Below are 27,302 nucleotides of genomic sequence, written 5' to 3'. Positions count from 1 at the left end.
ATTCTCTGCTGTGCCACCACCACATTTGTAAAACTACATAACTCATAAATTTATGAATAACTTTTATATGATATTTCTACCTGCTCCTGTGAATGCTGTGTAAGTGAGCCACGGACAAGAAAAAAATAGATATGAACATTAACCAGGGATACAAATATAGTTTTAACTAGTACTTGCTTTCTTTGCCCCTCCTTCTGCCTATCCCCAGTCTATTATACATGCAGTTCTAAGAAATGCAAACTATTTCAAGTTAGAACGTTTCAGAGTATCAAGTTACTAGAAAGGGGAAACATTTTCCAGCGCCTCAAGCAATCTGACTCACGTTTTTGGTGGTAATGGCAGCAGCTCGTATTCCACATCATGTGGTTCTGCAGTAACCCCTCCCTAACATTTCCACTTATTGTGGTGGGCTGAGGAACCCATGCAACGCCACTGTTTGAAATTACCTTGTCAGAATATGAGTTCCTAACAGACTGTCTGCCTGTGAATCCCATGTCCTGCTCATTGGTTACAGCCACCCTTTTCTTTCACCCACTCAAAGTAGAGCTGTCAATTGATGTGCGTTAACATCTGCGATTAACACAGGGCAGGATTAACGTGTTAATCGCAGGCATTAATGCTATGCTGCCCTTTTGAAGTGCTGCTTTGGCGCTTCAAAGGGGCAGCGCATTAGGAGCCTGGGATCAGCTGGAGTGCCCAGCTGATCCCCGACTCTGCCTTGCACTGCCCCTTTGAAGTGCTGCTCCAGTGCTTCTAAGGAACAGTGAGGCATGGAGCTGGGGTCAGCTGGGGACTCCAGCTGATCCTGGGCTCCCCCAGTGCTGCCTCTTGGAAACGCCAGGGCAGCGCTGCACCGAGCTGGGGTCAGATGGGGACTCCAGCTAATCCCGGGCTCCGTGCAGCGCTGCTCCTTTGAAATGCAGAGCCCAGGATCAGATGGGGACTCAAGCTGATCCCGGGCTACTGCGGTGCTGCCATGCCGCCGCTGCGTTTCAAAGGGGCAGCACACATGATTAATCGCGATTATATTTTTTTAATCGCTTGACAACTCTAATACAAAGGAATATTCCTTTCTCAGGGACAGCTGTTTGTCTCCAAATCAAAAATGTTAACATGCTTTTAATTCTGTTAATTTATATCCCATTTAATTTATATCCCATATATAATTCTGTATATTTATATCTGTGGACTTTTGTAATTTTCCACTCAAAAGGTGGGGGCTGCAAAGGAAATTTTAAAAAGCACAAATATGAATTAAGCCCAATTCCCACTGAAAGTCGGCAAGAAGAGGGTATCATTTGTATCACTGCAAACCTCTGCTTGATTAACTAAGAACTACAAAAGAGAACTGAGTAAATATCACAGGAGGACATTCCTTAGTTTCAGTGTTCCTGGCTGTTTATTCAGCATTCCTGCCCTGATTTGCAGTGAGTGGTGTTTGGTAGGCTATACTCACAGAAATAATATGCCCCTTCAGGCCATGGGCAGAGTCTGCACACTCAATAACAGCACTCAGCTGAGGGTAGCCCACACCTGTCTTAATCCGGGTAGTGCACACAGAACCTACGGGAAAAGAAAATAAGATCAAAGAAATGTCACTAATAGAGCTGTTAGAAATTTTTCTGTTTGACATTAGTCTCCTCAACAAAAAACTGGGTTTTAACCTAAATGAATTATTTTCTTTAAGCAATGTCTGCCTTCCATAGAAAATTTAGAATTTTTCATCAGAAAACAGAACGTCTAAAAAGCGATATATTTTTATTTTGCCAGAGTGGCTAATGGGAGTTTTAGTTCAGGTGCCTCATATCCCCATTCTCTTTTATGGGCCAGGCTCCCAGGTTGGACTTCCTCTCCTATAATGCATCACCATTGCCAGGATCTCCCATGATCTATAAGAAGGAAGACCATGCCATATGGGACATGTAGTTTTGGTGCTTCATGCAAGCATTCTCCTCTGTAGGGTAGATTCCCTGGTTGAACTACAATCCCCATGAGGCAGCACACCTACATTTTTGAACAGATATATTTTGGATCTTTGAAGAAATATTTTGATATGCCAATTTGTGCTGAAAATTCAAACATTTTCTGAAGATAATTTAGACAATTTTTCTTTCATTTTTGTTGAAATTTTCCACAGGGACAAAACCTCCATTTTTGCAGCCAGAGCAGCAACATCTGGTTGTTTAAAATAGTTGAAAACATAGAAAAATGAACAACCAATGTTAAAAAATAAGGAGAACAAAAGAAAACTGCATTGTATAATATAGTCCCTTACCTAGCCAGGTGGAGTGGCCAATAGGAATGTAGGTAGGAATTTCAAACTGGGACAAAGGAATTTTTGGTTTTTCCCTCCTTTGCTCTGGGCAGTTCTCTCCATCTATTGAGGGGGGACAGACACTATGTCTCCCTTCAAGAAAAGACTCTTTCTTCACTTTCTCTAAATAGGGTAAAGTTTAGATAAATCCGTTAGGTTTCATTGTTTTATGGTTTGGGTATGGGATCTGCTGTCTGTGCACTTTTTAAAAGATGTTTTGGCTTTTCTTTGTTATTAAGTTCTAGGCCCATGGAGTTCTTCATGAGTATATTTTGTTACTTTTCCATCTAATTGTTATGCTTGCAACAGGAATGGTGTGGTGATAATAAAAGTTTTCTCTTTTCCTTTTATTAACCTGGTATTGGCAAATTGAGGTGTCCTGCTTTTTACTTTAGGGGTGAGATTTTCCCAAATGGTCTATCCCCTGGTTTCTTTATTAATTTGGATGGTGGCAGTGGAAGTTTTATTCCCAAAATCTAGGGCTTTAAGATTCTGAGGGGAAGTGTTATAACAAAGCCTGGTAGATAAGGTTTTGGGGTACACTTGCTGGCCCCTATTTCTGCATTTATCGTGCCAGAGTGGGAAAAGAGCCATGACAACTGCTCTTAAATATCTCCAATGATGGAGATTCCGATGTCACAGACTAAAATAGTTCTGTCATGATTCACCTGTATTGTAGACATTACACCTCAATATCTCTGCTGTTTGCTGAAAAGTATCTTATGGCCCTCCTACTTCCTATTTTTCTGTACACAATTCCAGCTCTTATTACATCACTTGCTGCTCTCAAATTATCTGTTCACAGAGTTCATCACACAAATTAAAAGGCTTCATGGGCCTGTCCCTAGGTGTTTTAGTCAGTGCTACGTTGGCCAATCCATTTGGTATTTTCAAAATTAAACCCAATCTCATCTGTTTTTACATTTCCCTCTGCTTTGCACTATGGTCCAGTGGCAAAGCCCTGAATCAGGCTTAAGAAGAGCTGCATTCTGTTCTCAGCTCTGCTGCTGACCTGCTGGTGACCTTGGGCAAGTATTCTTTGCCTTTCTGTGCCTTAGTTTCTCTATCTGTAAAGTGAGGCTAATGATACCTACTGTGTAACATGCTCTGAGAACTACCAATGACAAGCACTGAATGAAAGACAGGTATTATTAGAACCTATTTGCTGTTTTTCTGTTTAGGGCTCTGGAATATTTATGTCTAAGTGTTTTCTAATGATCTGCAATTGCAGCTATTAACAAAGCAAGGCAGGTTTCTATGAGATGACGAAGAGAAATGGGAAGACACAAAAGGACCCAGGCATGCCCCTGTTGTATAGTCAACACCCAGTGACTAAGGGTTTGCCAGCACTCTAAACAAAGAGAAAAAAAAGGCCAAGACTTGCAGCAGTGAGTTACAAAAACAAAAGACCAGTCTGTGGGGTAATAGGAATAATATACCTATTTGGGCCTGATCTGGAGCCCAGGCTTGGAAACCCTTCCCTCTCTGCCCCCGGGTTTCAGAGATCAGCCTCCAGGAGCCCCTAGTCAGCGGATCCAGGTTTTGACTCATGGCCACAGATCTTTTCTTGGCAGTGTAAACGTAACCCCTAAGACAGGGGTTTTCAAACTCTGGGTAGCAGCTTTTAAGTGCTGTCCGTAAGACACTTTGTTTACCTGTGCCTCTGCAGGTATGGGCAATCGCAGCTCCTGTTGGCTTCAGACCGGCCGTTCCCAGCCAATGGGAACTACAGAAAGCGGTGTGGCCTGAGACACCACTTCCTGCAGCTCCCATTGGCAGGGAATGGCGATCTGCGGCCAAAGAGAGCTGTAAGCGCGAGCATCTGCAGAGACGCAGGTAAATATTGCATCTTGTGGCTAAGCTAGCGGCTTCCCCTTGCAAACTGCAACCCAGAGTTTGAAAACTACTGCTCTAAGACACAGGAACACGGGGTGGGAGACAGAAGAAGAGGAAAGAAATTCTAGCTGTATATCTGGATAGCAATAACAAGGAAGAGAACAAGGAAAAATGAAAGACTCTATAAAGTCCTGTGGGATCCTCTGACGTGGATTTAATTTACCCTGGAAATTGCTACAGAGATGGGCACCTAAGAAACCATTAACATTACACATTAAAACTACTAAATATTAATGTTTTGTACTTAGTGCTTTTTTGTCTACAGATCTAAAAGCTATTTGAAGAAGAGGGCAAGGCGGCAATCTGATCTTAATATAGTTTTATAAATGATTTAGTGATTTGCACTAAGTTTGTTAGGCAAGCGATGAAATAAGAGCGCCTACCCTGAACAATGTATCCTCAGGAGAATTAACTGAGATGATTCAGCCTGTCTTTTTTGTAACAGGATGCAGCAAGTCTCAGCAGCAGTCCTGATCTTAGCATTGCCAATGATTGTGCCGACATCACCATGCGTCTGATCTCACCCACGCATTTTTAGCTCAGAATAACACACTGAAGCAGATTCCAAAGCCAGAAGGGACCACTGTGATCGTCTGGTCCAACTTCCTGTATAACAAAGGCCATAGAACTCACTCAAACTAACTCTGTCTGAGACAGAATATACCCTTTAAAAAATATCCAATCTTCCGCATTTAACCACAGAGTCTTGTTCTTGCACAGTCTGCTTTTTGCTCCCCGGGTAGCTAACTACAGACCACAGGCAATGTGTGTGGGGAGTGGTGCATGCAGATGCCCCTATTCACCCCCCACAGCAGGAGATCCGGCCCCAGCAGTTCAGTCTTCTCTGCACTGTCTCCCCCTCCCTGCTTCACTCACTCACTGGCATTGGTGAAGGTACAGGCCAGACGGCTCAAGCCCATGTGGCGCCACTCCTGGCCAATTATCACCCCAACTTCCTCCTTCCTTATTTGCTTTTTATTTAGATAAATAATACATTTTAAAAAATGTCATTGGCAACGGTTAATTCAGCTTGGCTTTACTTTTATGTCACTCCTGCATTTTCTAACCTGTTGCTTTTACTGTGATATACCTTTTATTCCGTTCCTACATGCTCTCTGTTTACTCCTAATAACCTATATGTGACGGGGTATGCATACCCCACACTGAAATAGGAAGGGTTAAAACCCTGTGGGCAGAGGAAGTTCCGCCCCTCCACCCAGACTGGGCATGCTCCAAATGCTGGAGCAGTATAAGAAAGGACAGCTCAGCTCAGTCTGGGTTGGATGCTGGAGGAGGAGGACCACCTCTAGCAGGAGCTTAGGAGACGCCCCAGCCAAGGACCCAGATGACAGGCTCCAGAGCCCCAGGAGACCACCCCAAGCCGCCAACACAGGAGGAGCCCCAGGGAGAGGGCTGGGGAACCAGAGGACCCAGAGACTACGTGGAATATCCCTTTGCCACCTGAGGTAGGAAGTGACCTAGGGAGGGTGCGGGAGTGATATCTCCTACCTGAGTGAGCTTGGTGTGTTGCAGTTGGATTCCCTGTTAAGCGAGTGGTGGAGAACTCTGCCATTCACAAGGCCCTGGGTTGGGGTCTGGTGGAGTAAGGTGGGCCTGGGCCCTCCTACAGAGGCTGTTGCCCTAAACCCTCACAGACTCTAGCCATTGGGATGTGCTGCCCTGAGCTAAGGGCTGCCATAAGGACTGACAGAGGTTGCTGATGACCCAGCAGCCAACCAAGTGACATCCACACCTCTGGCTACCCAGCTACTACTCCAATCAATATCTGTACTTTCTTCCTCCTTGCTGTCCACAGTCTTACCTTTGGCTGTTCCACTATCCCTTACTATATCTTTATTTAGCTAATTTTCTTTGTCTTTGTATATTGGAACCAGACATGAGTTTTCACAAGTTTCTCAGAACTTTCTCCCCTCATCTCCTAGCTTATAGCTCATCTTATCAATCATACCAGCCTTGATCCCACTAGGTTAATACCCTAAGTACTCAAGCGGAGTCCATCAGTCGAGATGAGTTTTCTTTCTGTGAATGCCTCCCACTGCTTGATCATCTCAAAATCCTCCTCATAGTCCTTGAGCCATCTGTTGATTTCCATTATCTTGTGACACCTGTGCCCTCCTTCTTGAGGGCCTGGAATCATTCCACTGAAAATCACCTGAGCTTCCACTTCATTACACATCTTATCAAGCTGCATGTAGTCTCCCTTGATCCATTCCAACGGGAATCTAGCAATGTCATTAGTCCTGACATGGAATCAGCAGATGTTTCCCCTCTCCCATCAAGATCCTTTTAATCTTCACATTCATATCTCGTAAATGAACGCTCTGTTTTCTCGATCTGGTCTGATGAAACCTGTGTCAATTCTTCTGAGTAGTCTTTTCCTCTGTGTTGTCCTCCTGGTCACATTTTTCTTCCATGGTTTACCCTCCTTTTCTGACAGCCCTCCTTTTAAGCCCTTTTATTTGGCAGCTGCCTGGAAATTTTGACATGTCTGTGCCACCTTCTATCTTGCATTACACCTTCACACCTCCATCTAAATTCCATCATCTCCATCTAATCCTGGGATCTTCTCTACCATGATCACTCTCAGGTGACCTTTCATGCATGAATAGTTTCCATCAGATACTTGCTCAAGGATGTTATACATCCTGCAGCTTCTGCAGCTGAACATCTTTGTCTACTGTCCTCCATGTGTCACTGCAAGTGCTGACTCAGTAGCCATCCCTGTCTTATTCTAGACCCTATTCCGAGACAGAGAAAAAAAGAAAGGGAAAGGAAGGGGAAGCCCCTCAAATTTCTACTTAAATTTCTACAAAATTCCCAAAGGAATTCTGTTAGCTGTTTGCTAATTTTTAAATCATTTGTATGTCCCTTTCATGATTATATCCTGTCCATTATCTCTCACACATATTGTCTCTGGGAATGGGCTCTATGACTCTAGTAACATGGGCCCTGGCACCTTTAAAAAGTGTGAACCTGTGCACAGGTGAGTGGCGGTGGCATACCCATTGGTAGGGCTCGCCAAGTTGCAGCGAGCCCCCTCGCCAGCCGCGCGGTTCGGCACACTGTACACACGCAGACCATGCTGTGCGTCTGTGCCGGCTTGTAATCTACTCACCACGGGAGAGTAGATTACATGAATTGTCGAGCCCTGCCCATTGGGTTCATTGAGGCAATAACTCCCCCCACCCACTTCTTCACCTTTCAATTCAGATTTCACTTACCAGGTCCAATACCCACTTTAATAATATCTGCTCCAGAAAGAATAAGTTCCTCCACCATCTCTCCTGTCACCACATTACCTGCCTGAGATAGAAGCAACAATATTACATAAGGGAGATTTTAAAGCCAGGTGTAGTAGAAAATACTGATGATACTGATCGTTTTTATACTAGCTGATATGCCAGGAGGGGCAAACAGTTAACATCACTCATTGGGGAATTGTATTCCACTTATCATTAAAATATAGCTGTTGTCCACTGTCCACTCCATATAAATTATGGAGATAGTACAAATACCTTCTGGATTCAAATGAGATTAGTGACTGCCCAAACATAATATCTAAATTTAAGAGAGATTTGGAATCTAAGCCCAATCCTGGATTTCAATTTAGTGGTTGTTCTCTTGTTCAGCAGTTGGTTGCATTAAAACACCAGATGCTAACAATCTCTAACTTTCATGGGTGAGTCTGCAGCTGAGGCCCATCTGTAAATGAGTACCCTTCCCTTGTGCTAGGATACAAAAGGTTTGCTTACTGAAGAACAATAGATGCTAAATATGGGCATACAAAGCAAAAGAACACCACCTTTTCCTCTTTCAAAATCGATGCATATATACAGAATTTTCCTATAGAATATCCTGGTAAAGCAGTCTTGATTGCTAAATGCAGTTACCGTTGCAGCATATTTTTACTGCAAACCCCATGCACTAAAATGGCAGTAATTAAAAGACACCATAAGGTCTCGCTATAGGTTGGTCTATATTAGAAAATGTTCGCATTTACCATACACCAGTTCTAGGATTTAAGAGGTTTGTAAATGCTTCTGGTCCATATTCAGAAGCGCTCCAAACATTTCATAAGCATTCGAAAGGCTGCTATAGCACCACTAACATCCTGTAAGCACATATTCCTGTAAGCACATCTGCCTACACCACTTTTATATGACCAGTAGATTTTGGTGAAGTGGACACATAATTAAGTCACAACAGATGTCCTGAGGCATAGGGGGAATTAGAAAACACATTAATTAAGGAAGTTACCAACCATAATATTCAATGGTATATCTTGCAGTACTGAAGTAGTAGAGAAAATCCAATGTGCAGTAGAACCAGTTTTTAATAAAGGCAAGGAGAGAGACTCTGGCAATTACCATCCCATAAGTCTAACTTCTTCCTACATCAGTAAAATAATTTGAACCGGGACTCCTTTTAAAAATCACTATGGGTTGGATCTGCAGTTTATGTAAACTGGCGTTAGTAGGTTTGGAGTTATACACCAGCAATGGATCTGGCACTACAAATCAATGACTCTGTGATTTCAATTAAAGTCACATTAAACAGACCCGGAATGCACCACATTCTCTACAAAGAGACAGAATTATGAGCAACACCCCAGTTAAAATTGTGGCCTCACTGAAGTCCCTGGGCATTTCAGTATTGACTTCAGTGGGGGCAAAATTTACCCCAGAGATGATAAATAATCACAACCTTTTAGAGATTTACAAAATTAGTGCACACTGTGAAGGTAATACATTTGGATGTTAAGAAAGCATTTGATAGTGTGTCTAATATTTCTCTCAAGAAATCTTACTAGACAAGGTGGGTGAGGTAATATCTTTTGTTGAATTAACTTCAGTTGGTCAGAGAGACAAGCTTTTTGAATCATGCAGAGCTTTTCTTCAGATGTGGGGAAGGTGCTCAGTGTTTCACAGCTAAATACAAGGTGAAACAGATTGTTAATGGGAACTAACACATTGCAAGAGGTCATTCACAATGAAGTGTGTACGTAACACGCCAACCCGAGACAAAGAAGGAAGAGTGGGTTACTGTGTGTTGTAGTAAGACATCAAACTAGTGTTTTTACTGGCGTCTATGATTTTTGGTGTCTAACACAGTTAGGAATTTAAGCTCTGAGGCTTGCCTTTCAAAAGCGTTATGCAGGTTAGGTTTCCTTTGAGGATGAGGACTGAGAGGTCAGATGTGGAGGGATTCTTTCGTGAAAAGTGTTCACCACCATGGGATAGTGGTTTTTGTCTTTTAACATGTTCCTGTGTGCCTTCATTTGAGAGCACCGTAATTGTCTAGCTTTATCCACATCTTTGTTGAGGCATTTGATGCAGTGGATGAGGCACAGCACATGTTGTGATAAGCATGCCTGGCAACTATGGATCTTAAAAGGAGAGCTGGGGACAAGGGGCTGATCATGAAGCAGTGGAGATATAATTTCAGGCTTTACATCTGTGGTGATGGCAGGGGCCTGGTGTCTCTTCAAGTTGTTGTGTCCTGGTCTGTGGCGAGCTTGCTACTGATGACAAAGCTTAGCAAGGTTGGGGTGTTGGCTGATGGGCAGAAAAGGAGGGTTCAGGAAAGATTTCTTTCAGGATATGGTTCCCATCAGGTATAGGCTGTAACTATTTGATGATACTCCATATAGGTTCCAGTGTGGGATGGTAGATGACAACTAGGGGTGTGTTGTTAGTGGTCCCCTCCCCCCCAATTGAAGCAGGTTCTCTCAGGAACTAGACTGGCCCATTCCATGATGCTATTTACTTTTCTGATGGAGTATCCTTGTTTGGTGAAGGCAGTTTTAAGTGTATTAAGGTATGTATCCTAGACTTTCTACTCAAGAGCATATTCTGTGGTATTATGGTGTGTTTGGGGTGGTTGTTCGATCTGTGGCAGTAAGTGTGGTGATCTGTGGTTTTCTAGTTTATTCTGTATATTCCATTGTTGAAGCTGATCATGAGGCCCAGGAAGTTGATGCTAGTCTGGGAATGTTCTAGAGAAAATATGATTAATAGGTAGTGGTTGTTAAAGTTGAGGTGAAAGTCAATGACAGAGTTTAGATTGTCTGCCCAGCGGATAAAAATATCATTGTATCGCCGGTGTATTTTTGGTTTCATTTTCCTAGAAATTCTTCTTCCAGGTGGACCATGAAGAGATTGGCATATAGGGAAACCATCCTAGTATTGGTGACTGTTCCCAAGGTTTAGGAAAAGGACTGATTGTTGAATGTAAAAGTCATTATGGGTGAGGCTGAAATGGTTGAATTTGGTGTTCGGGTCATATATCTAAGTGTTGTCCACTGTCTCATAAATATTTGAGGCAGGCAGTGATGCTGTCATAGTGAGGGATGTTGAGGTACAGGGAGGTGACATCCATGATGGCAAGAAATTCTCGATATTGTGGAGTCTTGGAAGGAAGCTGATAGTGTCCTAGAGTAGGGCTACTCACATGTAGCCTGTGGCCCATTTGTTTGCGGCCCGCGGTGCGGTTTGGGTTTACTTGGGGCTCAACATGTGGCCTGCGGGTGGGAGCCAAAACAAAAAAATAGTCAATATAATGGTCTTCTGTTGATATGCGTTTTAGCAATTCCTGGATTGTCATTGCTCATTAAAAGTGCTGTCATATGGATGGAAATCGGGTAAATATTGCATTTTATTAATATCAAGAGAACTGACTTAAATGGGGCCTGCATGTTGTGTAGTCTTGCCTTAATCTTTGTATTCATGCCCATCAGTGTGAAAGAAGCTATTTGCATATATTTGCGCATATATTTGCATGCAACCACACTTAAGTTGCAGCTCTCAGCACGTGCTGTGAGTATCATTGTGGCCCCCAGAACTTCCAAAGTTGAGTAGCTCTGTCCTAGAGGAAGCTATCCCTGTGGCAAATAGTTCAAAGATGGTTTCTGCAATTCCCTTGATGAAGAGTTCTATGGCCAGACTTGATGGGCCTGCCTGGATTCCATTGTTTGTGTATCTTCGGAAGCCTGTAGAAAGTCCCTGGGATGTCTTTATAAGGGATGAGGTTGTAGAGCAGGGCTACTTAACACCGTTAGTTTTCGGCCTGCAGTGTGGTTTGGGTTTACACAGGGCTCAACACTTGGCCTGTGGGCAGGTTCCTTTGAACATGGCCTCCACTGGGAACACACTCCACAATGGTGAGGCGTCTCCCAGGAGGGTAAGCACTGAAAGACACAAGTGGACGGGCTGGCTGGATCAGACAGGTACAGGGTGTCGGCGTTTCTAGCCCCTAAGGAAGAGGTGCCGGGAGCACCGAGGCATTGTGGGAAGTGGTGGCTGCTTAGCCTTGTGGGCAGAGTTTGAGAGGTGCTGACTGGCTTTCACTGGCCACTTCTGGTGCCATGGCTTAATCTTTGTATTCATGCCTGGTAGTGTGAAAGAAGCTATTTGCATGTATTTGCATACATATTTGCATGTATATGCAACTGCATTTAAGTTGAGGTCCTCGGCATGTGCTGAGAGTATCGTTGTGGCCCCCAGGGCTTCCAAAGTTGAGTAGCCCTGTTGCAGAGTCTCTCTTAGAGTTGTTTGGGGAAAAGACTGATAGCCTTTTATTCTTGAGTGAACTGCGATGTGGGGGGTCTTCTTTGAGTTCTTTATAATACAGTGTAGGTGGCATCGGACCGCTGTTGATTGCCCTCCTTGACAAAGTTATCATGTTTGAGGACTATTACAGTGGCCCTTGTCTGTCGGTTTGTTCAGTATTGGCTGGATTTCAGGGAATGTGTAGTTGTTCCCTCGGCAGCGGAGAGATTATGGCAGATGTGATGTTTGTAAAGGATTTCACACACTATTTTTCCCTTAAACAATCAATGTAGTGATCAAATCTGTGGTCCTGGCCTGCCGGATAACGTGGGGCACTTCATTTTCCCTCTGTGTCTTAGTTCTCAACCTGTCGTGACCCCAGCTCCACGGCACTTCAGCATTTTAAAGGGGGCAGTGCCGCACAGCTGATCCCAGGATCGCTCATAGAAGCGGGGGGGAAGGGGAGGGGGAGAAATTGACTAGTCAACAGACTATCCGATAAGCAAATGCTTATCAGATAGTCAACTAGTCCTTAACATCCCTAGTCTGGAGTTGATAAGGCATCAGGGAATTATGGCCTAGTGGTCAGAGTCAGTAGGGCTTCCCTGGGCTACAGGAAAGCACAGTCCAATGGCCAGATTCATCACAGAGCAGCCCCTCATCACAGAGCAGAGTGGCCCTATAGCAATTCCTTGAGACAGGAAGGGCCTGCCAGTGGTGGGATGGCATCCCATGTAGCAGGCCCAGGCCCGCTCCTTCAACTGGGCCCCAGCTCAGGGTCCTAGCAGTGGTGGAGTGGTCAGGCTCTAGGGCAGTGTGGAAACTCCCCAAAACACTGATTCTCTCTGGTGGGAGATACCACTCACACACCCTCCCTGGGCCACTTCCAACCATGTCTCTTGCTGGTTGGATGGGTGGGATGCCTCCAGGGTCTTGGAGCTCCTCAGGCGTCGGCTTTAATCTCCCCAGAGCATCCGCAATGGGCTCCAGGCTGTTCTACAGCTGGGGCTGACACAGCATGTCCTTGTTCCTCAGCAGTCCACCCAGATTGTGCTGGGCTATTCCCTTTTATCTCGTGGCAATTAGAGTATGCCCAGCAGTGACAGGAATGGGACTTCTGCAGCTAAGAGCACTGACTTAACCCCTCCATCTCTAATGCGGGGCTAGTTCACCCCATCACAAATCTCATAAAAATCCCACTCTCCAAAATTTCACTGCACAACAGACATCCTTCTGCCAGCACATAGGGCAAAGGCCAATGTGGCGCCCCAGGGTGTGCAGCATAGAAACAGAAGCTGTCTTGCATAGTACATTACAGACTTGCAGCTGGACCTGTTACATATCCCATGGGAAAAGACATTCCCTGAGACCCTGGTTCATGTTACAGTTTTGAACTCTACTCCTAGTGCTTGCCAACTGTGGGAGGTCATTCTGAGGAGAGAGAATACAGCAGCTTGGAAGGTCCTGGAGGTCACTTTCGCTACTAGAACACTGTTATATTTAGACCAAGCATTCACGGCTAGAGCTTTCATTTTTGAGCCTATACGAGTACAGAGAACACTGCAGGAGTAGAACAGAAGCATAAAAGCAGTCTGAAGATACTAATTTGAGGATGAGGGTAGAGCTGGATCAGAGGCTATGGGCTGTCTGGGCATTTGAAGGTTTAGGAATGTATGGAGGCTTTCAAGAGGAAAGTATTGCTCTGAATTTGTTCATAGGCTTTTAGCAGTATCTCTGTACAAGAGATCAGAAAAGCAGTCATCCTCATGTAGGCTAGTGTAATGCAGATATGAGCCAGGGCTGCATATGTGGTGCAGTTACTAAAATTGGATTTATAATTCAGTATAATAATTTGAACAACAACCGTAGATAAACTACAGAGAGTAAGAAGGAAACTGAGAAAAGATATGATTAAGGTATTTGGACAGACTCGGATCTGGGTTCAACTCTTGGTTCTGCAACTGATTTCTGTGTTACCCTGGGCAAGTCACTTAATTTTTCAGTTTCCATCTGTAAAAATGGGGAAAAAAATAATGCTCCCTCTGTGTCTATTTAGATTGCAAGATATTCCAAGCAGAGACGATCTCTTATGTGTTTGTACAACAGGACACAAATCTCAGCTGGGGTCTCTCCATACTATTGGAACTTAAATAATATTGTGTACTACTCCTTTTCCTAATTTCATCAGAAATTAAAGAGACATTCATCCAAAATCTGAAGTCTCAGAAGGGTAGCCGCGTTAGTCTGTAATTTAAAAAAACTTAATAAGTAGTCCTGTAGCACCTGAGACCATGTCTACACTAGGAGATTATTTCAAATTAACTAAATTCAACTTGTGGGCACCCGATTTTACAAATTTGAATGTCTGTGTCCTCACTACAGGGAAGCATCGAATGTAGTCCGAGGCAGGCTCCATTAATGTGAACACACTACCTTGGACTCAGAGCCCCAGGAAGCACTGTGGGGAGCTGCAGGAGGCCTCCTGGAGGCCAATTAGTTTGAATTAGCAGCACCAGAGCATCCACACTACTGTTATTTTAGACTTAAAAGATCAGGAATAGCGTTTGTCCTCATGAAAAAGCAGGACTACAGAGTTTGAATTCCACGGCCCCTTATTCTGAATTAACAGGCTTGGTAGTGAATAGACCTTGGGGAGCTAATTTCAGTCTAAGGTCCTAGTGTAGACCAGGCATTAGAGAATAACATACATATATTTTTTGTTAGTCTCTAAAGTGCTCCAGAATCTGAAGTTAGTCCCCTCAGGGCCCAATCCTGCCTTATTTGTGCACCCACAAACTCCTATCAAAATCATTGAGAGCTGCGTATATGAAAAAGAGGCAGAATTGGGCTACACATGTGCATCTTCTCTGGTCACTTTGACAGTGGGCCTGTTAGTTAGATGATCCTTACTCAGGTCCCCATGAGCAGTCCAACACAATCTTCCCATTTCAAACAAGCCAGATCTCAGCAGGCAAAAAAGCAGACACACGTATTTTTTTTTCCTATCTCATTTTCCATTGTGGCTTCATCCCACATGGGTCGAAGCAACATGGGCTTCCTTGAGCTGCATGGACATGCAGCTCCTTTCTCTGCTTCAAGCAGGATCAGCTGGTTATGACCTGTTTTTTCCCCACTACATTAAGGGTGTGGTGGAATAGCTTTGTGCCTGGCATGAAAGAATGGCAATGTCTTGCTCATACAAGCGGTTTCTTTTGTGTTGGTTTGAATAAAGTCCAATAGCTTGAAGAGTCTGCTGATCATTCTAGTACCAGAGTCTTTGCTGCTCTCAAAGGAACAAAGTTGGCCCCCCTGCTTCTTGGCCAATGCGGTCTATTGGCAACAGAATCTGTGTGGTCCTGTTGCAAGTACAATGCTAGCAAGAGAGTACATACACTCTCTGCATAGTGCTGCCTTCTGCACAAGCTCCCTACTCATTAGCCCATATCAATGGGGTCACTAGATGTCCTGTTTTTAAAGGGATAGTCCCATATTTAAACCCTTCCACAGGTGTCCTGACTTTCATAAAAGCAGAAAAATGGTCCTATATGTTCTGTCTCCCCCAGATCAGTATTGGCTGCTGGCCAGATCCCTGCATGCCAGCCAACTACCCACCAGCAGTGAGTGGCAGAATCCAGTGGCAGATGGAGGTGGGTGTGGAAGGCTGGTGGCAGGGTTAAAATGCAGCATGCTGGGCTGGCTGCTTCTCCCAGCCAGTCCATCTCCACAGCTCCCACTGCATGCCAGCTCCCAGCCAGTTGGACCCATTCCCCCACATATCTTGTTTCTGGCTGACATTGGCTCTACTCTGCAAGCTGTGGTGGTTGGTGAGTGTCAGGAGGCAGACAGTTACATGTCGCCTCTGCTGTCCATCCTCGCTGTCCTTTCCCTGCCCTGCTGCTTCTCCATAGCCCCTCCACCCACAATGGAGGGTATTCCACTCCCCGCACTGTGCCGAGAACCAGCCCCTGGTCAGAGCATTCAGCAACCAACAGCCTGGCTGGCAGGCTCCTTCCTTCCCCCACTGTCTCTGGTAAAGCCACATGCAGACCTAGTGTGAGGAAGCCTCTCCACTGCTCAGATGAGCTCTGGAGTACTCTGGGAAAGTGATTGCCAGCCTGTTCACATCCTGAATCGGCAGCTCCACAGCCCTGGAAGTGTAGGGCTGCTCCATCCTTAGGCACCCTCCCTTGCTGAGCTACCTCTCTGGCCAGGTTTGCTGAAGCCCCTGCAGTCAGTTTGCCTGGGCCCGTAGGGCTTAACTCCACCCTGCCCACATTGTAGCTGGGGAACAAGAGGCAGCTGGGTTATACTGGTGGCCAGCAGCAGCCTGGATGTGTTAGCTGCTTTTTGACACCAAGGCTTCATCTACACTGCAGGGTTTTTGCACAAGAAGCCTTTTGCGGAAGAGATCTTTTGTAAAAACTTCTTGGGCAAAAGCGGGTCCAGACCTCAAAGCAGATCACAAAAGCAATGTGCTCTTGTGCAAGAGAGCGTCCATGCTGCATGGACACTCTTGCACAAGAAAGCTCTGATGGCCATTCACAGAATGGCCATCAGAGTACCTGTGCTTTTGCCGACAGGGGTTTCTTGCACAAAAACCCCTCCGGAGCATCCACACCTGCCTTTCTGTGCAAGAGCTGTAGCGCAAAAAGGAGTTATTCCTCATGGGGAGAGGAATAACTCTACCGGAAAAAGCCCTCTGTTCTACCGATTTACTTGGGCAAAAACCCGCTTGAGGTGTGGATGCTCCGCCAGGTTTTGTGCAAAAACCTTGTAGTGTAGATGTAGCCTAAGTGGGCATGCAGGGGACAAACTGCTTGCAGTGTTGGGAGAGGGGGGGGGGAGAGAAGAGATGATCTCTGAAGACACGGGCCAGGTTGTTCCTTCCCCCTACATCCTCCCTTGCAGCTGGAACAGCTCCTTTTCCCCCCTCCTCCTCACAATGACAAAAGGCTGCTGGTCACATTCTGGTATGAACCCTGGCAGATAGGGTCACATGGACCCCCGATTTCTGCCCCCACACATCTTGCCTTGGGAAGATGTGATGCCAGATACCAGGAGAGGCTAGTTTGTTGCTGGGACCTGCCAAGAGTGGAGGGCAGGCAGGGTTGGGTCAGTCAGTCACCCCAATCTATGTGAGAGTGGTGTATGGGAGTATGCATGTGTGTGACACATTCCCCTCCCCCTCCTCCCGAGACCCAGCTACCCATACACAGGGAGGTCTCGTCCCTGCCCGTGTAAACCATGAAGCCTTAAAGACAAGAAGTTAAAAAGAATCCAACTAGGCAGTATTTCCTTTTAACAGGGACTCAGCCAACTTGATATTAATTTGAACATTAGCTCTGATTGAATTAGGGATGTTAATTATCATTCAAAAATGTTAATCACTAGGTTTAACGAGTTAACTATGGAACAGCCCTCTGCCTGCAGCAGTGCAGCAGGCCTGGCCAGGCTGCAGCAGCCACCTCATGCTCCAGCCTGGCCCAATCCACTGCACCGCAGGCTACTCCAGCCAGTCTGGGCTGAGTCCACCACTCCGGAAGCAGGGGCTCCTGGGGCCCAACCCAGCTCATGGCACCACACTGTGGGCAGGGAGCTGCTCCAGCTGGGCAGGGCCAGGCCTACTGCCCTGCACTACAGGCAGGGAGCTACTCCTGCCCCACTGGGCCACCAGTTATCCATAGGTATCATCTGGTAACGGTGATGTTTAGCAGTTAACCCTTTACATTCCTAGATTGAGTGCCATTGAACTTGCTTGAAAACAAGTACAAGTAATTTTACCAAATAGCCCATATTCAGCACATGGTAATATGATCACCCTATGTATGGGGCACGAGGGTTACAACATGGGTGAACTGAGAAGGGGTAGGCATGCCATGGTGGGGGTATGCCAAGCCTTCTCAGTGCCTACTCCAGTCGCTGGTCTGACACTTCCCCTTCCCATTCATGAGTGGCTAACATTCCTGTGGCAACAACAGCAACGGCTGATCGAGTATAGCAGTATTAGGAAAATATTTACTCTAGGTTTAGATGCCTTTGATGTAATGTAGTAGCTGGAAACAAGGAGGAGCCAGCACTGTGACCAGACAGCTTTGCACACAACACAAGCAAGTGCTCTATGCAATTCAGCATGGAATCACCAATGTGGAAGGTGAAACTACAAAATGTATGATTAGTGGTCAGAATCAGCATGGGAGGGGGGCAGTGGTTGGAGAAAAATAAAACCTCTGTCCACAATCCCAAACTCGAACCACAATCTCAGCGTCAATGTTGACAATTTCTGCTAACATGATTAATAGTGAAACAGTGACAACACTGACATTTTATTAAACTGCCATTACTTGGCTTCACACTCAGCATCCTCCTGTGATGAATGGGGGTAGATGAAACCTCACAAAGGGTGCATCTACACTGCACCCTTGCTCAAAATAAGATACACAATCTGAGCTACACAAATTGCATATCTTATTTCAATCTTATTTTGAAATAGTTTATTTCGTGGTCTACACCACACCAAATTTCGAAATAGCCTGCTATTCCAAAATGTCCCTTACTCCTTGTGGAATAAGGTTTACAGAGACGTTGGAACAGCAAGCCCAAAATAATGGGCTTGCTGTGAAGACATAGGATAGCTATTTTTGGATACTCCAGCATCCCGAAATAGAGTTGCAGTGTAGATGTAGCCAAAGCTACTTCCTGTGTCCTTGGGTGAAAGAGGACAGCACTGTGTCTGAAGATAATCTTCCCCTCCTGAACAAACCACAAAGTCTGAAATTTAGTGAGAGACCTTCAGCAGAGGGAAATGAGCAGAACTCTTCACCCCTGTTTTGTGAATGAGGATTTAGATCCTGCAGGAATAGATGGACTGCTCCAGAAGTGCTTCGCTAGCATAACTAATCAGTATCAGGAAAATCTGAGCCCTTCTTATGAGGATAACCCCGATACCCCTCTTCTACCCACCTACCATGATGGTGTGATTTGGGAACTTGGCATGGACAGTTTTCACAAATTCTACAAAGTGCTCTGAGTATCCATTGGCAACATCCAGGCAGATGTACTTGATAAGAGGAATGGCCTCCAGGATACTTGTCAGCCTGTCCAAGTCAGCCTTCCCGCTGCCTGAGCTCACTGCAACATGCTGGCGAGAGACACGGAGAGAGAAATGATCAGCAGCTCTTAGAGATCAGCCAAGTGCAGTTCTTGCATCTGTTTCCACCCATCCTGGGCAAGCTTCCATACAAACCCACGCTGGAAGCTATCAAGTGCTCTGTAAAACCCTACAGAAATAAATACCAAAGCCAGGCCAAAAAAAAAAAAAAAAAAAAAATCAATAAGTTACCTACGCTTTGTTTTGAGGCTCTTCTTCAGTAGAGTAGTAGTGGCATATTATAAGCTCTTCTTACATTTAAACTATCTATAAACTAATCTGAAAGTACCTTAATGTATAAAGGGACTCTCTTCATGGGCAATCATCAGAGTTGTCCAAATCAACAAAAACACAGGGACCCTAACTAGTTTTTATAATTGCAATAAAGTGGCAAACTTTGGGGATCCCTTAGAAAATAGGGCTTGGACCTATTCACTCGCTATCAATTCACTCAGCCCTCCCTTGAGTGCCAGTATGAATAAGCAGATATTCCTCGCTTCTCCTTATTATGGGTTCATTCTCATATTAAAAATAGCTGCCACAGCTGCTGGCCAACAGAACCTCAACATGAATCCACGTAACCCTCATTGCACGAGGAGTAAGGAAAGTCGGAGGAAGAATGCTCTATTTCCAAATAAGTGCTGTGTTGACGCTCCCAATTTTGAAGTAAGCTATTTCAAAATAAGCTATGCAATTGACGTAGCTCAATTTGCGTAGCTTATTTTGAGTTAAGCTCTGCTTTGTAGATGCACCCTTCTCTTGGGCCTCTCTCTATTCCAGTGCTACCTATAAAAAAGTTGCTGAACCTAAGTGATAGGTTGACCCTCAGACAAGCCCCTCATAATTAAAAAATCATTTAAAAATTAGCCACAGATGATGAAAAACCTTGTTCAATGCCAAGAGAACAGTGCTGTGGGTATTATTTTCCACAAAGGAATGACTTTCATAGCCTGCTTTAAGGCAGAGCAGACTGAGTTTACAATATGGGAATGTACCTCAAGGCATTCTGGGTGACTGGCTGCAAACAGTTTCCATTCTTCCAGGGAATAATGCTTGTGAATAGCAGTGAACATTGCATGCTGGAAAAAAGAAACAAGCAAAGTGATATTAACATCCAAATTAAGTCAGCTCTCCTTCCAATCTGCTGTCACAAACTCACTGTGTCTTGTGTACTCATCTTGTTTAAAAATTAGGGATGTAAAAGGTTAACAGATTAACTGGTTACCAGGTAAGCACTAAGCTTATCAGAATGCTTAGTTGGTAACCACCAGTTAACCAGGCTGCCAGCCACCTGGGGCCAGTCGATGGGAACCCAGCCAGGTCAGGGTAGCAGGCAGGGCTGCATGGGAAGCAGGAAGGACAGTGGCCCTGGCCCTTGCCTGAGCTCTCCCCCCCCCCCCTTCCGGGAGAGGGGGTAGGGGCAAATGTGCACCAGCCATTTGCAGGGGCCCTAGATCCAGCCGTGCCACAGCATTTCCAGCCCCTAGCCCCAGCCACATTGCCATGCCTACCGACCTGCCCTGGTAAGACACTTCCCCCTCCTGCTCTGGCTGCCTTGCCCTCACCAATGGTTAACTGATTAAACGCAATAATTTTAATTAATCTGTTGATGCATATTTACATTCCTACTTGAAATAATAATTAGTTCTCGATCCTGATTCCTCTTCAATGAGAGTCCAGAGTGCTTGGCACATTGCAGGGATCAGTTCTAACTAAGCAATTAGCAAAATCTGCAGTTGTACAGTGTATTCTCCATTTCCTGCTCACTATGGACATGTCATGAGGCTAGAAGCCAATTAGCTAACAAGATCTGATTGCAGTAGCTGTACTTGATAACCTGCATGATCAAAATTTTTGCAGCTAATCAGATTTCTCCTACATACAGCACAAATTATAAATAGAAACAGTAGAGAAGCAATTACAACCTTGTAGGACAGAGTAATGTTACCTAAGAGTAGATATTATCAGAACCCTATCCCCTCCTGCACTGCGGGCTGACTTCAACTAGCTACATCAAGGTAAAATTTACCTGTGCCTTGTGCCCGCTAGGATTTTATATATAGCACACTCTCTTGGGTTAGGTATCTTGAAGTGAAAAACACCTTTTGTTGTAGAACAGACAACCTTAAGATTTTACCCTCATGTTCTTGATTTCATGACAATGGTTTCCTTTGTCCTCCAACCCTCCATTCACCTATCTGGAATATGTAATTGCCTAGGCTTTTATACGGTGTTCAGTCACCAAATGGTTTCCCAGCTTTGGTAGAAAAAATGAACAGCTGCACTTACTTTAGTCATCTCCTTTGCCATTTCAAATGTGCCCACAGTGTCCATGTTTGCCACCATAATGGGGATTCCTGTGTACGTTTGCTTGGAGTTGCGGAAAACAAAGGTGCGCATAAGATCTACCTGTGAGGAAAGAATGCAAACTCTAGTAAGTACCTTCATACCAACAGAAATTATGCACAATTATATATAGCATAGAGACAGCAAGAGTTTTGTCACCAATTTCAACGGGAGCAGAATTGAGCCCAGCTTCTCACTTGTCTTAATAGTACTCTTGCTCCTACCTGTGCCCTTGTTTGCTTCCATTGGAAGCATTCCCCTTCTGCCTCCCAGCTAAGAACGAAAATGTCCTTGAACAAAGTGTTTGGCCTATGATAAGGAGAAGAGTTCTGCTTACAAAAAGGGAAGAAAGCTGGGCAGGGGGAAGAAGGTAGGGAAGAGAAGCAATAGGAGGTGATGGGACTAGAAAGAGTCAAGATGGTTTTTGAATTATTTTATAAAAGATTAACCTCTCATCAGTTTGTCAGCTTTTTTTTTCTCTTCTATTTCATTTAGAAATGGGGTGGAATCCTGGTTTCACTGGCAAAATTCCCACAGACTTCAATGGGCTAGAATTTCATTCCTGATCTTTAGTTAAAAATAGCAGCATGATAATAACTTGAAGGTGTTTCTCATGAACTCAGGGACTGTCTTTTTGTTCAGTGTCGCTATCTACAGTGTATGTTCATTGCAAAACACAATAGATTCCTGGTGCTAGATACTACTGCAATACCAATAATATATAATGTATGCTGGTGCTGGGCTAATAAACTGAGGCCTTTGGCCATTTATTTTTTATAAATATGCTAGCCTTTTACCTTAGAGTTTATTCAGACCTGGAAACTGTGTTGCTTTCTAAACAGGAAATCAAAGTTCATAACAAGAGCCTTGCTCTTTATATTTAAAAGCTGTTTATATCACCTCCTCTGTTTAGCATGCCCCAACAGAAAATGTTAACAAATATAATATTAAGAAATTGGGTTAGGAAATTCTTTGTCAAAAAATTTAGATTTATCAAAATATGATCCATGAATTACTTCCCGCTGACATTTCTGGATATGGTCATTTGAATCCCCAGCCCTCACTTGCTCTTCAGTTTCTTATGGTGTAACATTGAGCATATGATTGCATAGATTTATTGACTAATAACTAGAGGTAAAGGTCAATACTAGCTTCATTCTTATTACTTAGAGGGTTTGGGGATTTTCCCTAATGCTCCCCAGTCCTAATCTCCATCCAATGTAATGTAGTTTAAATAAATGGAATTACTAAAGTAATTACTGAAATAATTGAAACCGGTGTGATTATACTGTGTGGTTTGAAGAAATAAAATATGCAGAACATTAAAATACTATGTGCAGAATTTTTATTTTTTTGTGCAGAATCCCCCCAGGAGTATCAATATGCACCTTCTTATAAAGATCCAGCAGATACTGGGTTCTCTTCTCCCTCCTGATCAGACAGTATGGGAGTGAGGGAGGAAAGGGAAGAAAAAGCATTGCTCTGTGCACTGTCTCCTCCCTGTGGAGGGATTAAGAATGTACCACTGGCTCAGCCTGCCCGCTCTAGTGGTCAAGGTGAAAGAAGGACTCATTTCTATCAATTACAATGTTTGATAGAAGGGAGGGGAGAGAATAGGAGAAATCAGCCCATGGCCCAAGTCCAACTGTACAATTGGGCCTGCCCAACAGCCAACCCGAATGCCCCCAGGTGTGCCCAAATGCAAATGTTGGGGTCCATGCACATTTCTGCTTCTCCCAACTATCTGGAGACCATGGATTCACTGCAGCAAGGAGCACCCACAACCATCTGATGCTAGCAACATCTGGTTACTCCAAACTCAGGTTTGATGTCAAATCCGTGCCTTATCATTAAATAAGCCTGTACTCTAGCAAGCCACTGGCCCTAGCAGCTCCTCTCCCACACGTTTTTCTCAATCTGAATACAAGCTTCTGAAGATTTGGTTCCCTGTTTCTAAAAGCAGGGAGTAGCTCCAGGTAGCGCAGAGAGAGCAAATTATCAAGAAAAAAAGATGACACTGCAGCCCAGCCATGGGAAGGAATATGCACCACCCAGTTTGCCATGCTGTGCTGCTCTACACTATCCCTCTGTGAAGCTGACTTACTCCAGCTATCAGGTAAAGTGCTGTCTCTGTGCAGAATAATAAGACACTCAAACTACACAGCCAGACACTGTTCATTTAAACTTCAAAGCAGCAGCTTGTTGGGTATCAGGCACTCTATAGTAAGCAACCTCTGTTCCCTTGCCAGCGCTATTTATTTATACTCTTGTTTTGAAGCAGGATTGGAGCTGTCTGTTTCAGCTTTGGCTCTCAAGCTCTGTCAGTTTCTGTTGCTACACTCTCAGTGATGGTGTCCAATTTCTTAGCCTTCATCAGCTTTCATGGAGCCCTCATTACATGACATGCACTTCTCATGTGAAACACTTTTAACTGTTCATCATGCTCTCCTGACATAGCCCATCCTTCCTGGCCCTAGTTCTTCTGGCTTTTCCCCTCCCCTCCTCTCCTCAGCCTCCCCATGCATAGCTAATATACAAAACTCCTCATTAAAAAAGGAAAAAGGGGTCTCTGATTCAGAACCCAGAGCTTCACCTGTTTTCTTAGGCCACTGAACTGGGATTTAAAAAGGAAACTCCACACTACTTAATGAAAATAGTCGAAGGGGAGTAAGCATGCTTATTTCAAAATAAGCTATTTTGGAAGAAATATTTCAAAATAGCAAATCTATACTACAGGGAAGCCTCAAAATCAGTCCGAGGCAGGCTTCCTTAATGTGGGTATGCTACCTTGATTTAGAGCCCTAGGAAGCACTGGGGAGAAATTACTTTGAATGGTTGTAGGGAGGGGCTATTTTGAAATAGCAGCAGTGGAGCATCCACCCTACTGCTATTCCAAAAAGCTACTTCAGAATAGGCATTATTCCTCGTGCAATGAGGATTACAGAGGTTGAAATAATCCATCTATTATTTCTAATTTATTTTGAAATAAGGGAATTGCTGTGTAATCGCTCACATTATTATTCCGAAATTATGCTGCTTTGTAGACGCAAGTGAATTAGGCCAGGATACCATTATTACTGCTCCGGTTATCATCAGATTCTGGTGGACTAGTTAGCCTTATTCCCACATTCTTTTTGGTGAAATGCTTCTGCTTTGATTCGCTTTCAGAAGTCCTGTCCATAACAAATCCGGTCACCTCTACTTTGAACTCCTTTCCCCCCAGATCCCGTTCCTCTCACTGTCTCCTTTGCCCCTTGCTGAAGGCTGGATCCTGCCTCCCTTCCCCAATGCAATGGCCTTATTAATCACAGGTATTTAACATCTGGGATGAGATGGGGGTGAATGAGGTCAGAGCTGCAGTGGACATCTTTGTTGTGGGTTCCTAGGGCTGCAGTTTTGTGGGGGGTTCCCTAACCAGTGTGAAGGTTACTGAGAAAGAACCCCATGCAGACACTGTAGAAATGCTTCCACTGGCTAATCAAGATCCTTGGTCAGACTACTGAGCGCTGCACATGCTGCAGTCACGGACCACCGTGCAGTTACATACCCAGCCCTGGCCAGGCTGCAGGGGTTTACAGAAGGGAGTAAGAAGCAGCCAGTTCTAGGCTGCCAGCTGAACAGCCCCTCTGCAGGGCAGCGCCAATTCAATAGCACCCGGGCGATGAAAATCTCCCCTCCTGCTCTGTTACTAACCGGGGCCCTTTCTCACCATGTGCCGGTTTTAAAAAGCAGCTCGGCTCATCCGCACAGGCCCGGGACTCCGACCTCTCCCCACCCCCACCCAGATGAAAGCGCGGGCCGGGCGGGGCTGTGTGGAACTCGCCCCCAGGGAATTCCACGGCGAGGCGCGTCTCCCGCCCCAAGCCGCGGCTGCACCAGCTGGGAGAAGCCGCGCCGGCGGCGAGGGGAGGCAGAGGTCGGCGCGCTGCTCGCTGCGGGACGGGCAGCAGCGCTCCTCGCGCCCGGAGGCCGCCTCTCCAGGGGCCGCTCTCTCTCCCCGGGCTGCAGGCAGACCCGCCTTGCGAGGCGGCGCCAGCCCAGGGTCTCCCCGGCCCCGACCCCCCCCCCGGCACACGCAGCCCAGGCGCGGAGCTAGCGCTAGGGCCGGACCCCGACGCACGCTCGGCTCGCACGCCCCCACCTCGGCTCGGCTTTTGAGGCTGCTTCTCTTGGGTCTGAGCAGGACGTCGTGAAAGTCCAGTTTGAGATCCGCATCCACGCGGGGCATCTCGCCGAGGGAGCGTGTATCGGGCGGGGGGGGGTCCCCCTCTCTCTCCGCGGCTGCGCTTTTTCTTGCTGTCGCCGCCGGGACGCGTCCGGTGCAGAGCGGCGCCGAGCCCGGCTCCCGCGGCGGGGAGGGTATTTATAGGGCGCGCGGGGCTGGGGCTGCCGTCCCGGCGCTTTATTAGGGCACGGGGCTGTTTTTAGCACGCGCGGCGCTCGCCCGGCACAATGGCAGCGGCTGCTCCCCGCTCCCGCCTGGCCGTGGGGCTGGCTCCGGGGCCTGGGCTGGGTTGCTGCAAGCGCTGCCGCAGGGCGCCCCGCAGCCAGCCGAGTGGGTAGGGGCGAGGCGTCACGCTCCGAAGCCAGAGTGCGTCTGGCAACGGGGAGAGCTGCCGCCGCTGCCGGAGCCGTGCAGCGCTAAGGGCAAACCAAGGGGAGAGGGAGCCCCTAGCGCACGTGACTAATCCCCAGCTATAGAGCGCTCTAGCGGCAGGGCTGCCTGTCACTCAGCAGCTGTGCTGTTCCCTAGGGCGTGCAGCCATCCACCGAGTACAGTGGTCACCAACCAGGAGATCCCCTCTACCGAGCCTCTGACAGGTGATCCCGACTGGTTTGGCTGGGAGGCTATAAAGTGCCGGCACTTCAGCTGCCACTGCCCTGCTGCTCCTGCCCAGTATCAGAGCTGCTCCCTGGGAGCCTCCTGCTTGTTGTGCACATGTGGGAGACAGAGGCAGGGGGCACTGATGTCACTGTCCTGTTCCCCTGTAGCCCATCTTCCCAGAGTGAGGAGGGTGAGGCTTCGGCAAAGCAGCGGGGCAGAGGTATTTGGGTTTGAGGTAGATCCTGGACTGACTTAAATTCAAAAAGTGATCTCATGCTGAAAAAAAGTTGGAGACCACTGATCTAGTCCTGTAGCACCTTAGGCCATGTGTACACTAGGAAATTATTTCCAAATTACTAATTTCAACTTCATAACTCCCCATTTAACAAATTCAAACTAGCGTGTCCACACTACAGCTATGTTTACACCGCAACATTGTTTCGAAATAACTAGCGTCATTTCGAAATAACATAGTTCGCGTCTACACAGCTGGCAGTTATTCTGAAATAATGTCGAAATACTTCAAGCTGGAGGACTTCTTACTGCGACTCCTGTAACCCTCATTGTCTGAGGAGTAAGGGAAGTCAGAGGAAAAGTGCTCTATTTCGAAATAAGTGCTGTGTAGACTGCACCAAAACTTGAAATAAGCTATTTTGAAATAAGCTACACAATTGATGTATCTCAATTTGTGTAGCTTATTTCGAGTTAAGCCCTGCTATGTAGACACACCTTATGGGGAAGCCTCAAAAGTAGTCCAGGGTAGGCTCTATTAATGTGGACATGCTACCCTGACCCTGCAGCCCACATGCAAGATGGTTGAGGACCACTAGTGGTCCACAGACCATTCTGAGAACCACTCATCTAGTTGGGAAACATAATTTGTGTGAGGGCTCAGAGTTTACTCCCCTTTCTTTAACACTGCAGGGGACTGGGCGACTGTGGTCCCGATCTGTGCTTTGGTACCACTGCACAAGTGTTGCTTTTTTTTTTTTTAATGGAGCCAGTCATCCTGCAGGTCTTGGTTAGGGTTTCATTAATCTTTTTTGCAGGCCCTTTGTTTAAGTTCCTTCAGCACTTGGCAACAGGGCCTGACCTAATTTCCTCTTTTCTGAGGCAGTCATTCAAGTTTAGGCTTCAGTGACGGGCTAGTCTTTTGTCCTTTCCTCTGACTGCCAGTTTTTCCCCTCTTTGACCTTTCATTCCCTG

The 27,302-nt window shown here is 45.8% G+C and overlaps 1 protein-coding gene across 2 annotated transcripts in view; it reads right to left on the bottom strand.

Moving 5' to 3' along the window:
- GMPR (guanosine monophosphate reductase) overlaps positions 1-25,928 on the bottom strand; it is a 52,457-nt gene extending 26,529 nt beyond the window's left edge. Inside the window, exons 1-6 of one of the 2 annotated variants that reach the window (XM_075921203.2) lie at positions 25,413-25,928; positions 21,215-21,334; positions 19,921-20,004; positions 18,743-18,916; positions 7,453-7,534; positions 1,457-1,563 (exon numbers count right to left, since the gene is read on the bottom strand). In XM_075921203.2, the coding sequence (XP_075777318.1) occupies positions 1,457-1,563; positions 7,453-7,534; positions 18,743-18,916; positions 19,921-20,004; positions 21,215-21,334; positions 25,413-25,499 (654 nt within the window). In that variant the 5' untranslated portion in view covers positions 25,500-25,928. Of the gene's footprint in view, positions 1-1,456; positions 1,564-7,452; positions 7,535-18,742; positions 18,917-19,920; positions 20,005-21,214; positions 21,335-24,980; positions 25,247-25,412 lie in introns of those variants that run through there. The other variant, XM_014579573.4, reaches the window with a different exon arrangement.
- Between the last annotated feature and the right edge of the window lie 1,374 nt (positions 25,929-27,302).

The sequence above is a fragment of the Pelodiscus sinensis genome, chromosome 2 (genome assembly GCF_052426305.1).
Source record: "Pelodiscus sinensis isolate ZL-2025 chromosome 2, ASM5242630v1, whole genome shotgun sequence".
NCBI classification, from domain to species: Eukaryota; Metazoa; Chordata; order Testudines; family Trionychidae; genus Pelodiscus; species Pelodiscus sinensis.
The sequence above is the reverse complement of the archived record's forward strand: the minus strand, read 5'-3'. Positions and strand labels throughout refer to the sequence as shown.